The sequence below is a fragment of the Trachypithecus francoisi genome, unplaced genomic scaffold (assembly GCF_009764315.1).
Source record: "Trachypithecus francoisi isolate TF-2019V2 unplaced genomic scaffold, Tfra_2.0 Lachesis_group8, whole genome shotgun sequence".
In the NCBI taxonomy this organism is placed as follows: domain Eukaryota; kingdom Metazoa; phylum Chordata; class Mammalia; order Primates; family Cercopithecidae; genus Trachypithecus; species Trachypithecus francoisi.
The window spans coordinates 100,639,122-100,654,879 of NW_022681473.1; the positions used below are offsets into that span (position 1 = coordinate 100,639,122).

Here is a 15,758-nt window from a genome sequence, read left to right on the forward strand (position 1 = left end):
CTGCTTGCCCTTTTATGCAGTTACAATTGTAGATGCATGTAATAGATAATTTTCTAATTGAAAAGAAAGGGAAAAGGGAGAGCTACGGTTAGATACAAAAGGTCTGTAATAAACGTCAGCTAGCAAGAATATTGATGATAAAATTGCCAAGTTTTAGAGCTAAATAATGGAGAGCAAGGAATAGCATTTATAGTGTTTTATGGCTGGTATTCTTAAGTACACAGCATTTTAGTAGAAATACTTTGTGAGAAACAGTATAATGAGTTTCACAGCTAGCATTTACAAAACACATTGACATATTTGGAATGGAAAGAATTTTGTTCAAAGCTGGTAACCACAGGTAAACTTATTTTTAGGGTATCAGAAAGTTTCAGAAAAAGAAATAAGGAAATTCAGCCTTTTAGTTCATATACTTACTTTACTTTAAATACTATGTAAATGTTTTTAATTTTTAAGCAAAAACATCATCATTTCACTTTTTTTTTTTTTGAGACAGAGTCTTGCTTTGTTACACTTGCTGGAGTGCAGTGGCATGATCTTGGCTCACTGCAACCTCTGCCTCCTGGGTTCAAGCAATTCTCCTGCCTCAGCCTCCCAAGTAGCTAGGATTACAGGTTCCCGCCACCATGCCCGGCGGATTTTTGTATTTTTAGTAGAGACGGAGTTTCACCATGTTGGCCAGACTGGTCTCGAACTCCTGACCTTGTGATCTGCCCGCCTTGGCCTCCCAAAGTGCTGGGATTACAGGCGTGAGCCACCGTGCCTGGCTTCAATGTTTTATTGGTTGTCCTTACCTTGATTGTTGATGGATGGATGATACATGGACAGCCTCATTGTTTTTTCATACTGGTTACCTCTCTCCCTTTTCCCATTAGAGGAGCCGCCATGTCTTATTTTACCATTGTATCTCTAATGCCAGATTCGCAGTAGAGGTCACCAGCTGCTTGTGGAATTAATAGTTGATGGAAAGGGAGATTCAGGAATTACCTGTGAGTTTACATTGGATGATTGTCATCGCTCCCTGCCACCAGTTTGCATGGATAATCTACACAGAGGCCTCAGATTCCTTATATGTAAGATGAGGATAATAATAGTATCTACCTCACAGTATTGCTGTGTGGAGTTAATGAGGAAGTATATGTGAAGCTCTCAGAACAGTGCTTGGTGGAGAAAGCGTTCATTAAATGATAGTTAGCATTGTAACTACCATCATATCGACCTATCTATCGGGAATTTACTGTAATGCCTAGGCACTTAAATATTATTTCTAACCTTCAGGGTTAGGCAGTACTATCGCCATATTGTAGGTGGGAAAACAAGGTTTAGTTGTCGTGGATTTGCTTAAGGCTGCACAGCTAGTGGGTAACACCCCTGATTTAAATCCAGCTATGTTGGGCCACAAAGGCTTTAGTCTTTTACTGTTTCAAGCTGCTTCTCTGAATTGAAAACCAAACCCTAGATCTAAACTAAACCCAGTACGCAGTATATTTTCACCATCAGGGATATGTGGCAAGAGTGACTGGAGAAAATAACTTCGAGGTTTGCACAGGTGTCAGAATGTTTTGGGACTCAAAAGTGTGAAATCAGGGGAGCCTTGTTGTCTGTTTCCTTCTCTAAAGTATGAGACACTGTCTATATTGGTGGATCTTGGAGCCAGAGACCTTTAAGTAAGCAGAAGAAGTAGGAGAGTGAGGAGATAGTCACGGAGCGCCACTGCCTTATTTTCTAGAGTGAGCAGGAGCTTTTTGTTCCGTCTCTTTCTGAGTTCCCATAACAGGCTTGTTGTTCTTCTGTCACCACACTGCTGGTATCCTGCTGTGTTTCATGGATAACTGTTTCCGTCTCTGTTTCCCTTACTAAAGTAACAGTTCCTTGAAGACCAGCATCATCTTGCTATCTGTATATGAATACCAAGAGTAATTAACAGACTCCAGAGCTCCCTGCTGTCTTAGTGAATTTGTCCAAATTGGCTTGCCACTTTTTCTGTCTTGCAGACAGAGCTTAATGCATAATTGAGTATTGTGAAGGCTGTTTCCAATTCTACAAATAAAGACTCTTGGTAGAAGGGATTTTTTTCTATTAGTAATCAGTATTTCTCATGGTTAAGCATACCCCTTTACTCCAAAACTTCCTGGTGGTGCCTCCTTGCTCACCAGTGAAACACAGACCCCTTAACTGATATTCACAGCTGCCTGTGCCTCTGGCCGCCTTTCTGGCCCATCATTCCCCTTGTCCTTGTTTACGCTGTGCAGCAGCCAAGCTAAAACACCCATCTTGCCTTAAATGTGGCTTGAGCTTCTCTGCGTTGTGTTGCCTTTGCCTCACATACTTTTCTCCTTTATCTTTTACTAAATAGTAAATAGTAAATCCTACCTATCCTGCAAAGCCAAACACCACCTCCCATGGCCAGAAGTAAGTGCTTTCTTCTTAGACCTCTCAGAGCCGTTTGGCTTTCTCCCTCGGTGGCATTTGCCACAGTCTCACATGTTAAGTATCTGAATGTGTCTCATCTCATCCCTTTGATTGAAAGTTTACTCATTAATGCTGGCATTAGCAACCAATCCTCACATCAGTCCTGTGAGGAATTCTCCTACTCATCTTGAAGATTAGGTTGGGAAACCAGTATTTGGTGAGGTTAAGCAAGTTGCCTGTGAACATGGTGTATTAAGTGCTAGGTTCTGCACTGCTGGTCTTTTTGGCTGTAACTCTGATGCCGTCTCTTTAGTGCATCCCAGTGCCCAGAAAACAAGAGGTGTTCAACAAGAAAGTGCGGAGTTGAGTTGGTCTTCGTCACTGACATTTAGTATTATGCCTTTAGGTGCTCCATAAATGCTTGATGAATACATTAATAAAACCAAGACCTGAATATCACATTTCATCAAATCGAAGACATGTCGATTGTAAGATTAACATTTCTTTTTATATGCCACTAAGGAAGAAAAAAGCACTGCTAATTCAAATATGGCACAGTGTTATCACTTAACATATTTTCTGCGTATTGAAAGAGTGATTTAGACTTCTCTAGACACAGATTTGAATTATATATCACTGCTAAGAAAAGAAAATGGCTGAGTGCCGTGCCTCTTGCCTATAATCCCAACACTTTGGGAGGCTGAGGCGGATAGATCACTTGACCCCAGGAGGTTGAAACCAGCCTAACAACATGGTGAAACCTTGTCTCTACAAAACGTACAAAAATTATTCAAGCGTGGTGGTGTTTGCCTGTATTCCCAACTACTCAGGAGGCTGAGGTGGGAGGATTACCAGAGCCTGGGAGGTAGAGGTTGTAGTGAGCTGAAATCATGCCAGTGCACTCCAGCCTGGGTGACAGAGCCAGACCCTGTCTAAAAACAAAAAAGGAAAATAAACACAAAAGAAAATTAGTAGGAATTCTGCAAAAAAAAAAAAAAAAAGAAAAGAAAAGGAAATTATAGTCATTCTTAAAATGACAAATATTTATTAATTCCAAATTTATACCCTGCTGTCTTTCTGTATTCTTCATTTTCATTTTGCAATCTTTTTATACTTATTTTGAAAAGTAAGTAAATTCAACATGTGGAACTTATATGCTTTCCATAACTCAGTTGAAGAGACCCCTATATGAATATTGTCACCAAATTTATAGCTGTGAGATGACCATTACCTGACAGTGTAGCAGTGATTGGAAGATTCCACTGATTTTAAGATGCTTCTTGATTTTCAGAGATGGTAAAAATTTGAGAAAAAATATGCTGTTACAATTGATGACTTAAGTCTATGTATTTATTCCAGATTTCTTCTTTTAAAGGCTTTAAAAAGGGTAGCTTGCTTTTATAGCCTGTAGTTTTAATTATCTAGGAATTGATTAATCATTTTCTTGGCCTTGCTAATAACCTCAGTTCCCCACCATTATGCCTTCTGATTGTTTCCTTGCTTGTCAGCTCTTTGACGAAAAAATAGTGGTCTGGTGAAACAGTTAATAGTTAATAGGAAACACAGGCTAAAATGAAGCTTTAGTACACCAGGTTTATTGTATTCATATATACCTTTTGTTACTCTCTAGTTGATAGGGTTGGTTATATCTGTTTTGACATGAAGGCAATTTAAAAGGTTAATAAGTTCCCTGACTGCTTTGGGTAAGAAAACATAAAGACTATCTTAAACAACTGCATTACCTTGTGAATATATATATGTAATAATAAATCATATCTTCCCCCTTTTCTATACAGGTCACGATTGGGCTGCCAAATCTGTTTGACAAAATCTATGGACAGTATGACTGTTCGAGTGCCTGAAACAGTGGCTGATGCCAGACAGTCCGTTGATGTGGGCAAGACCTCCTGAACTAGAACAAATGGGAATGTTTTCATGGAATTTTACCTATTTTTATAATTATTATTTCTTAAAGTGATTAAATGAGAACATGGATGAGTGGACTTCATATTATGTCTAGCTTTTACTATTTTAATTCATGTTGTATAACTACAGAATTTTGTCATTCTTAAAAGTATGCAATTTTTATTTTGGTCGTATTACAAAAATGTCAAATATTAAAAAATAGTTAATGTGGTAGAAAAACCTTACATATTTTTTTCTTATTTTTGTTTAGCAACTTTAGCAAAATGTTTTCATATAATCTCATCTGTTTACCTAGAAGATAGGTTAAGGAAATATATTTTTATTCCTGTTTGATGTGGGTGAAGGCGGAGATCTAACCTGGCTTGTTTAGGGCCATACCACTAATTAGAAAATCTGTACTAGAACCTGTGTCTTACCACTATAAGCTCTGTGTTCAGACTGAAACTGAAGAAATTATGACTATTTATAGCGGTAGTTAAATCTGAATGTGTATGGACAAAAATATTTAATTGCTCAGTAAACTGCTTAACTTCAAAGATAGTTATTAACCTTATAAATAAATATTTCAGAATTTTGATTCTGAAGTCTAAGTCTGAGCATAGAAATTATAACGCTATCAAAGAAGTTTGATCTCTGTTTTGACTAAACTAGAGGAATAACGATTGGATGTGTTTATTCTTTTTTAAGCAGAACGGTTTAACTTTGTACTCTTTGAAAAATAATGCTGATTTATAAATCTCTGCCTATAACAGAATGGAAACCTTATGAATGAATTGTTTTTCTCTGTCCTGAGCTGGAGAAGGGAATGAGCAGGCTGACACATCACACACCCCCAGGTGGCGCCATTCTCTCACGCAAGGATGGGGCTGCAGGGTGAGCAGCGTGGACTGCAGTGTGTCAGTCCCAGGAGGAGGGGAGTGGCGAGCACCACAGATTACCATGTATGTGTGGAAGACATTTGTATCCTTATCTTTACTATAAATAAATTCATAAAAGTTAACAAAGGGGTACACAGTATGGTCTTTGGAAATACAATAAAACGTCAACTAACTTGGACTAATTGTGAGGAAGAGCAGAACAAAGTAGTAGAAAGAAGGTGAATTGTAAGACAATTGAGTTAGCTTCATGTGTATTATTGCAGCTTGATCATTTTTATAAATATTTGTCTAGTACAGTGCTTGACATACAGCATTGTGTTATGCCCATTGGGGACACAGAGGTGAACAAGACAAGGAATGTCATCAGGGAATTCGCCTTTTATTAGGAAAAGATAAAATATGTATGTATGTGCAAATAATTTGCTTGAACTAAACTGACTAGTTCTGCAAAATAAGATTTTAATTCATATGTGAAAAGTGATTAGGAAGAACTTGAAGAATCTGATTTTCATTTGATGCTTAATAACTATTGAGTAGTGTTTGTTTGTTTGTTTGTTTTGAGACAGGGTCTGACTCTGTCACCCAGGCTGGAGTGCAGTAGTATGATCTCAACTCACTGCAACTTCTGCCTCCCAGGTTCAAGCAATTCTTGTGCCTCAGCCTCCCGAGTAGCTGGGACTGCAGGCACAGGTCACCACGCCTGGCTGATTTTTGTATTTTTTGTAGGGATGAGGTTTTGCCACGTTGCCCAGGCTGGTCTTGAACTTTTGAGCTCAAGTGACCCACCCACCTCAGCCTTCCAAAATGCTGGGATTACAGGTGTGAGCCACTGCACTTGGCTATTAACTATTGAATGCTTTCTATATGGAGAGTGCTTGTCTTAATTTTCTGTAGCTATAATAGAATACCACAGACTGGGTAATTTATAAAGAAAAGAGATTTATTTGGATCATGGTTCTGGAGGCTGGAAGGTCCAAGAGCATGTCACCAGCATCTGCTTGGCATCTGGTGACAGCCTTCTTGCTGCATCATTACATGGTGGAAGGGCAAGAAAATGCGAGTGAAAGCAAGAGGGCAAAATGATAACCCGCACCTGAGATATCGGCATTAATCCATTCATGGGGGCTCTGCTCTTAAGAGAGATCACCTCTTAAAGGACCCACCTTTCAATGCCATTACACTGGCAATTAAATTTCAACATGAGTTTTGGAGGGGACATTCAAACCATAGCAGTGGTATAATTTTAAAGTACTTCAAAGCCAATTTATTCTCTTGATTAGCTTCAGTATTCTCGTCTTTGTGTGTGGATTACTTAAACTCTCCTTCCAGAGCTACTTTAATGATTATATTCAACCAACGTGCTCTAAAATTTAGAGTATAAATTGTCTTATATTTCAAATTAGACAGTTCAAGTAAATGAAGCTTGTGTTATTAGATAAAACCTATAATTATTAAATGGAGGATATAATCTATAATTGGTTTATACAAAGGTGATTTTTCAGTTTGAAAAATCATTCTATATTTGATGTATGTGTATTGTAGGTAAATATGTTGGTTTATCTGTTGCTGCAAAACAAATTACCCCAAAACTTAGTGGCTTAAAACAAGAAACTTGTATTATTTCAGACAGCTCCTATGAGTCAGGAATTCAGAGTACAGAGCAGGGATGGCTTGTCTCTGCTCCACAATATATGGGTCTTAAGCTGGATGACTCAAAGGCCAGGTTCTGGAATCATCTTCAGGCGTATTCTTCATGTGACTGGTGTCTGCTGTTGGCATCAGCTGGGGCGTCTAGGAGAAGATACTGGCTGGAACACCCACACGTGGCTTCTCTGTGTGGCCTGGACTTCCTCACAACCTGGTGCCTGGGTTCTAAGGGCAGGCATCCTCAGAGGAGCGTGCATGCCAGGCAAAACTGGATCCTCTTTATGAGCTAGTTGTGGAAGTGACAGAGTATCACTCCCAACTGTTCTTTTCACTAGAAGTGAAGCACTAAGTCTGGCCCATCATCGGAAGGGATGAGTTTCCAAGTATTTGGAGATACCAGAGTAACTGTTAACTTATTGATAAGGCCCTTATCTCCTGTGAATATTGACCTTTTAACTAACAATGTTCTACACTTAAGAGGAGCTAGCTTTTTCTCTTATATTTGAAAGATTCTTGTGTCTGCTTTATTATGATGGCTCACTTGTTTTATTCTATAACTCCCAACATTTTGCTTCTTGACTATTGATTTAAATGAAAGGAAAAAATAGTGGGCTCCCTTTCAATGCTGTATAATTTTTTTTTTAAACTTTTCATAGTCATTTTTCTACCAAGAAAGGCATCTTCCTTTGGTATAGAGTTCTATGTAATTATTGGTTGTGTGCTGATACTTAATATTGTATTTGGCTTTCACAGATAAAGCCAACCTATAATTAAGTAATTCAGAACCACTGAATTTCTTAAGTGAACCATTCTAAGGAATTCTAAAACCTTTTGCCTTTAACTGTGAAAATATTTCTAATATGTCTATTTTTTCTGTCTCAAAGGACAGCTTTCCTATTTTCTAACTAGCTATTTAAGTATCATATGATGATCTATGTGGTAACTGTAGTGGTCATTCAGCAGTTACTAGAATGATTATATTTACTTGAAAAGTTGTTTACCAAGAGAGACTTCAACTATTCATATATTTTCCCATCTTTTCTTTTTCACAAGTCAATTGTTTTTCCTTCTTTAAACTACGTGAAATTTTGTGGTAAGCCACATTTTAGATCAGAATTTGTCAGATGGCTTTCTTATTTATAGCACAACTTAATTGTTCTATTACCCCCTAAAATAGGAATAATGTTGTATTTTACATTACTAAAACTTTTATAAAGTGTAAATAAACAACAGTAAGACATTCATACATTACATATAAACTTTGTTTTCTATTAGAGAAATATTGAGAGTAGAAATACGACTTTGGTTAGGCAATGACAGGATTCTTTTTTTTTTTTTTTTAGACGGAGTCTCGCTCTGTCGCCCGGGCTGGAGTGCAGTGGCCGGATCTCAGCTACTGCAAGCTCTGCCTCCCGCGTTCACGCCATTCTCCTGCCTCAGCCTCCTGAGCTGCTGGGACTACAGGCGCCCACCACCTTGCCCGGCTAGTTTTTTGTATTTTTTAGTAGAGACGGGGTTTCACCGTGTTAGCCAGGATGGTCTCGATCTCCTGACCTCGTGATCCGCCCGTCTCGGCCTCCCAAAGTGCTGGGATTACAGGCTTGAGCCACCACACCCGGCTGACAGGATTCTTTTAATGTGTCAATATGCCACGTGATATCAGGTTATTTTTAACGGATTTTTTTCTGTTTATAATTTCTAGAATCTGAAAAATTAGAAAACCAGCTGGCAGGAGGAAGGCATGATCAGTAGCAGACACAGATACATGTGGCTACAATAGAACAGAAATGGGGAGTTAAAGGATAATTTACATCTACCAGAAGCAGCTTCGGAGGGGAGTTGATACAAAGGATCTCGGCCAAGCGTGGAGGCTCACGCCTGTGATCCCAGCACTTTGGGAGACCAAGGTGGGCGGATCATGAGGTCAAGAGATCGAGACCCTCCTGGCCAACATGGTGAAACCTCGTCTCTACTGAAAATACAAAAAAATTAGCTGGGTGTGGTGGTGCGCACCTGTAGTCCCAGCTACTTGGGAGGCTAAGGCAGGAGAATTGCTTGAATCCAGGACATGGAGGTTGCAGTGAACTGAGACTGCCCTCTGCACTCCAGCCCGGCGACAGAGTGAGACTCAGTCTCAAAAAAAAAGAAAGGATCTCACGATGAGGGGCATCACTGCTGCAGTGACTGTTAGTAGTAAACTGTCAATAAAGGTCTCTTTCCTTTTTCCCTTGACTCCCATTTGCTTATTATCTAAGATATTATTTGTCATTTAATTTTTAGACTGGATTTGATAGTAATATAAAATAAAGCAGAGCCTTTTGCCTTTGTGGCTCCCTTGCTTACTAGCCATTTCTGAAATCATCAGCACTCAGCTTGGTTTACCTCACTCTCTTGTCTGTCCCATTACTCTGCTTCAGGCCGCCCTTTAGAGCATTTCCTATGTCTGGCATATGTAGCACTTACTCCATCTAGCCGTTAGCACACCAGCGGTTTTCATCATCAGGTTTTCCCTGAGAGAACAGCACCTCCTTTTTTTTTTCTTCTTCTTCTTTTTTTTTTTTTTTGAGACAGAGTCTTGCTCTCTTGCCCAGGCTAGAATGCAGTGGCATGATCTCTGCTTACTGCAACCTCTGCCCCACTTGTTTCAAGCGATTCTCGGGCTTCAGCCTCCCAAGTAGCTGGGACTGCAGGTGCATACCACCAAACCTGGGTAATTTTTTGTATTTTTAGTAGAGACAGGGTTTCACCATGTTGGCCAGGCTGGTCTCGAACTCTTGACCTCAAGTGATCCACCCGCCTTGGCCTCCCAAAGTACTGGGATTACAGGCCTGAGCCAGCACTTAATATTTTTAAGAATAAGGACTCTCTTGTGTTCAATTTTATAACTGCAATGTCTATGATAGTATTTAGCCCACAGTAGGTGTATAGTAAGTGTATGAATTAATCGAATCCTGGTCTTACAAGGAATCTGCTTTTAGCATTTGGCTCTGTGGCAGTCACTTGTTATGGATGGGACTACAAAAGCTCAATACAGACCAATATACTGAGCCTGCATCCTAACTAACTTAACAGGAGTCAGGTTACATAGGAATTTTTTTTGAAAAATGAGGTAATTTCCACTGCATTGAAAAGGACAGTGTTCAACTCATCAACTTTTTTTTTTTTTTTAAACATATCTTGAAGGAAACTGCCTTCAGATGAGCTGAATACAGAGGTCCCTCTGCTAGTTTTGATCTTGTAGGTCAGTGGTTCGGAGGCATGCGTGCTGAAGGTCCTATAGGTGGCACATGGACTCCACCTCCCTGTATCGTGGTTCTGTCATGATCATGCCTCCAGATGAGTGCTCGTCCATCACTCGGAAGCACCTGGCCTCATGCATTTCTGATAGCCCTTGGTGACGTCTTACCAAACTTAGGCTTCCCATGGATTCTAATGAGGATTCCTCAAGGTATGGGAGAGGAATAGCTGGTCCACAGAATATTCTCCCAAAGCCAGCAAGCCAAAGACTGAGAATTACAGAAAAACACTTTTCTTAGTATTTTTGAATTTTAACCTTTTTCTTTCATACAGCTTTATTTGTTTCTTATCTGAACTCTAAGGACTGAATGAGCCTCAAAGAGATAGCAAAGTCAGCTCTTTTACGTATTAGGGGAAAAGCATCAAATTTATCATTTGAAGACCTGGATACTGTTTACAAATTATCTGAAAATTGGAAATGAAGAACTGCATGTCTCTTCAAAGTTGTATATAGAGGACTGTCTAACTGGGTCACTGAAGGATCACTTGATGTTTTATTAGGATGGGGGTTAGCAAACTGTCGTAATACAGTTTTATGGGAACACAACCATGCTCATTCATTCCTTATTGTCAATAGGTGCTTTCATACTACAGCGGCAACGTTGAAGAGTTGTGACAATGACCATATGGCCTACCAGGCCTAGAATATTTGCTGTCTGGCTCTACGCAGATTAAGTTTGCTGACCCCTGTGCTGGGGACGGTAACTTTGACTTACTGCGTACTATTGATTAGTACCCAAACTCTGTAAAGTTAGATGTTAACTTAGAAAAAGTTGGTAAGTTTCAAAAAAATTTCTCTTTGGTAGGGAAGGTAACTCCAAGAGTTAACGGTTTTCTTGCCTTGAAGGGCATTATCCAGTTTTGTATCTTATCTATGCAGTCTTATTTCCCATCGACATTCTTTTTTTCCATTGAGTGCCTGTGTCAGTTTCTCATGTCCTTCTTTGAGCCACCCTTTGTCATTCGGCAGGTCCCTTCATTAATGAATTAAAGAAATCTTAGACACACGCTCACTGTATATTCCTATGAGAGTCTTTATTGCATGGAGAATTATACGGTGTCTCCTTGAGGCTTGGCAGTGCCTCTTGAATGTAGTCATTTATCCCTCTTGGGCCTCAGGTAACTCCTCTGTTAAGTGGAAATCATTATACCCAGTATCTTAGCCAAATTACTGTCTCACCCAAATAATAACTGGACATAGTTTTGTAATTAAGTTAAAAGATGTTATGTTTATGAAACAGTTTTGTTAACTGCAAAGCACTGTTTGATGGTTGGATATTGCTTCTTGAAAAAATACAGATCTTAGATATTAAAGAAGATGTAGAAGCCTGTTAGGTGTGAATTATAAACAGTTATTTGGTTATTTGACTTCTCCATTCAGAATAGTTATTTTTAAAAAGCAAACATGTAAAGGTCTTTCTACTCTTAAGCCTAACCACTCATCTGATGAGTGTACCGAAAATAGAAGTGGTTTATTGAAATATGTCAGAGAAATATTCTACTGATAACCACCCATACATGAAATCTTTAAGAAGTAGTTATGAGTTGGAAATTTCTAGGTTGTAATCAGAAAAGGGAGCAAATGACAGAATACAGCTGTGCATTGTTTGGAAGTGGGCTGGAAAGAATTCATTGCCTCTTTAATTGAAAAAAAGTAAGGAGTGATACTAATCAGAGTAAAAGAAGGGAAGTACTCACAGCTAAAAATGGAACTATAAATTGTTTTCTTTTTAGAACAACATCAGTTCTTTGAAACCCATACAGTTCCTTATAATATTCCAAAACAAACTGCCATATGGAAACCTGTTTAGAAAGGAATAATAGCACTCTACCCTACTCCCCAGCCACTAAATTAAAACATACATGAAAATTTAATGTGTTTTTAAAATCAAACTCAGAAAAGTTTTTTTTTTTTTTACATATTTTTTGACAGTCTGATCTAATTTTTTGAAGTATGAACATTGGGTAGATCTTGTGCAGTAGATAAACCATTCTTTTTTATTTTATTTTGTTTTTTTATTATTTTTGAGATGGAGTCTTGCTGTGTCACCCAGGCTAGAGTGCAGTGGCACAATCTCGGCTCACTGCAACCTCCGACGCCCAGGTTCAAGCAATTCTCCTGCCTCAGCCTCCCAAGTAGCTGGGATTACAGGTGCGCACCAGCACACCCAGCTACTTTTTTTTTTTTTTTTTAAGTAGAGATGAGGTTTCACCATGTTGGCTAGGCTGGCCTCAAACTCCTGACCTCAGGTGATCCACCTGCCTTGGCCTCCCAGCTCATGCTGATATTCCAGGCATGAACCACCACGCCCAGCCAAGAAACCATTCTTTGAGCACAAGCAAATATACTTTGGAGAAAATTTTAATAATCCTGGCAGGGCTACATTCAACATAATTCTGTTGTGGGGTGAGGCAGCATGCTCTGGCTGCTCAGTGAGCTATGTTTTTTTGTTTTTTGTTTTTTGTTTTTTGTTTTGAGACAGTCTCACTCTGTCGCCCAGGCTGGAGTGCAGTGGCGCGATCTCAGGCGATCTCGGCTTACTGCAAGCTCCGCCTCCTGGGTTCACCCCATTCTCCTGCCTCAGCCTCCCGAGTAGCTGGGACTACAGGCACCCGCCACCACGCCCAGCTAATTTTTTTGTATTTTTAGTAGAGACGGTGTCTCACCGTGTTAGCCAGGATGGTCTTGATCTCCTGACCTTGTGATCCACCTGCCTGGGCCTCCCAGAGTGCTGGGATTACAGGCTTGAGCCACAGCTCCCGGCCTCAGTGAGCTATGTTCTGTACAACCAAGTGAAATTGCTCAAAAAAAAGATTCTCATGTATACAGTAACTTAAAGTGATGCAGTCTACTTAAGATCAGATCTGAGTTACAAAATCAAACGTGATAGCTCCTATGTTCTTTTAAAGTCCAATCTCTTTTATTCATTGTGCTCCAAATGCCTTGAGTACCTGATGTAGAGTAGGTGGCCAATAAATATCGGTTGAATTTCTTGAACGAATCTTTTATGAAAAGATCTACTTTGCTCATCTCTGTGCCCCAATAGCAGGAGCTTGAGGAGAAGGATAAAAGCTTGGGTCAGAGCTTTTGATTAATATGTGTGATTATATTAAATGGGTTCACTAAACCAAAAAAAAGCAAAGGAAAACAGTTAAACCAAGAGTTCTTGAGGTTAAAGTCTTGTGATGATTAAAATCGTCATCCTAAGATCATGATGACAAAGTTTCAAGTATTTTTCTGTCTTGACTGCTTTTGTAAGTTGGTCAAACTCTTTAGTTCTTTTAAGAAGACTTCCAGAATTTACAAAACTGTTGATGTACACAGTGGAGTGGACATACTTTGACCCAGCACCCACCTCCACCAGCCTCTACTTGTTGTGTCCTGAGGGGCACTGCAAAGTGGCTACACTTGTAGGATATAGAGGTTTCTTTTATTGTAGAGGACAAAAGAGAGGTAACCCCAGGAAGCTGACTTTGCTGGCTTTTCTTTCCTCCAGCAGGGACTAAAACCTATGTCCAACCATTGTGCCAGCTCTCAGTCAGCCAGCCTGTTACTTTTGGGCAGTACTCAATGCACAGTCTTGGAGCTCTTCTGCAACCCCAGTGAAACCCCATCGTTTGGAGGCCATGGCCTCATCTTGATGTAGTTGAAGTACACACCTCAAAATGCCCGTCATCAGGCTCAGAATCCATGCTGAGTGGCAAGATAACAACTGATCACAAGGTATTAGATTATGAAACGACCTGTTCGCACTCTTCTGTCTCCATTATTAGCCAACTTTTTAATGCTACAAGTCCAATTTTGTGGATCAACTACAGCCTTCCAAGAGAAAAGTTGTTTGGAGAGAGAGCAAAGGAAAAACTGAACAGGAAATAAGTAAACCAACAGTCATCACCTATTGCAACTGCATAGAAAAGCTGAAAAATATTTTAAGTGATTTCAAAATGTTTGTAGATATCAAAGAGCCAAACCATCTGGGTGAAACATTCCATAACTCTTCATTCTTTTGTAGGGGCATTGATTTTGAGCTGGGAAAATCTCACCCCTGCCCAAGTTAACATATTTTATACTTAACACCTCATTCAAAACTCTCAAGTTAAGTTCTAATTAGTAATGAAACTTAGAAGTGCATAGCCATTAATGTTTTTCTTTCAAGCATTTGTCCATGAGCCTTGAAAAGGGAGGAATCCCTCCCTGTCCCACTCATGTTTCCTGCCAAAATATTAATTCCATTCTAGCTCCTCCCCTATGCCAGGAAAGTCATGCCCTCCCCGTTCATGTCTTTTTTTTATATATTCTATCCAGCTGTTCTACCTTCTGCACTAATTCTCCTGGGTGCTCTGCCTAGCCTCTCTCCTTACCTGAGTCTATGCTGTTCTCTGTCCTCTCCTTCAGGTAGTGCCTACCCTGCCCTCCTTTTCCAAGGTGTCTTCCATGCCTAATCAAATACTGGCCCTGGACAGTTAGCAGGGGAGAGCTTATTGGTAGGACTCCTTAATCTTGAAAGAAATGATGAGTTTGGTCACCTGAAAAACCCAGACTGGAGATTGGGGACTATGATTTGAATGAGGAGGAGACATCCAAGAATGTTTAGGGTCAGTCTCTGAAGATCAGGTCACCTGTAAAGGCCATGAGGGACTGGCAAATGAGATTATGTCCACTTGGGAGGAAGGAGGACCACAGGGGTCAGGAGCTGCTGTTTCACTCTAGCTTGCTATTTCCAAACAGCAGGGCAGGACACTGTTTCAGAATTTTAGAAAGAGAAGCTGGAACCTAATTATTTGTTTGTTTGTTTGTTTGTTTGTTTGTTTGTTTATTTTGAGACGGAGTCTCGCTTTGTTGCCCAGGCTGGAGTACAGTGGCACAATCTCAGCTCACTGCAAGCTCCACCTTCAGGGTTCACACCATTCTCCTGCCTCAGCCTCCTGAGTAGCTGGGACTAAAGGTGCCCGCCACTATGCTCAGATAATTTTTTGTATTTTTAGTAGAGACAGGGCTTCACAGTGTTAGCCAGGATGGTCTTGATCTCCTGACCTCGTGATCCACCCACCTCGGCCTCCCTAAGTGCTGGGATTACAGGTGTGAGCTATGGTTCCTGGCCACCGGAACCTAAATTTTGATGTGAAATCTGATTTTTATTATGTTCGCAAGGATTTTTAAGTAGTTTTAGTTTGTTTTTAATGTTACATGGGACAAATAAAACATCCATGACAGATATAATGGGCTACAACCTCTGGTCTAGAGGATCCCTTGGGAGGGGGTTAGTTAAGGCCTAAATTTTGAAATTTTTATTTACTTTATTTTTTTAATTAGAGACAAAGTCTTGCTGAGCTGCCCAGGCTGGAGTGCAGTGATGCAATCATGACTCACTGCAGCCTTGACCTCCTGGGCTCAAACAATCCTCCCGCCTCAGCCTCCTGAGTAGGTGGGACTACAGACATGTGCCACCATGCCCAGCTAATTTTTGTATTTCTTGTAGAGATGGGGGTCTCACTATGTTGCTCAGGCTGGTCTCAAACTCCTGGGCTGAATTGACTTTCCGGTCTCATCTTTGCATAGCATTGGGATTACAGGTGTGATCCACTGTGCCCAGTCTT

The 15,758-nt window shown here is 40.0% G+C and overlaps 1 protein-coding gene across 1 annotated transcript in view; it reads left to right on the plus strand.

Annotated features, from left to right (window-relative positions):
• The window catches only part of FDX1 (ferredoxin 1), a 36,635-nt gene extending 31,290 nt beyond the window's left edge, over positions 1-5,345 (plus strand). Inside the window, exon 4 of the mRNA XM_033204708.1 lies at positions 4,209-5,345. Coding sequence (XP_033060599.1) covers positions 4,209-4,323 — 115 coding nt within the window. The 3' untranslated portion in view covers positions 4,324-5,345. The remainder of the gene's footprint in view (positions 1-4,208) is intronic.
• The last annotated feature ends 10,413 nt before the right edge of the window (positions 5,346-15,758 follow it).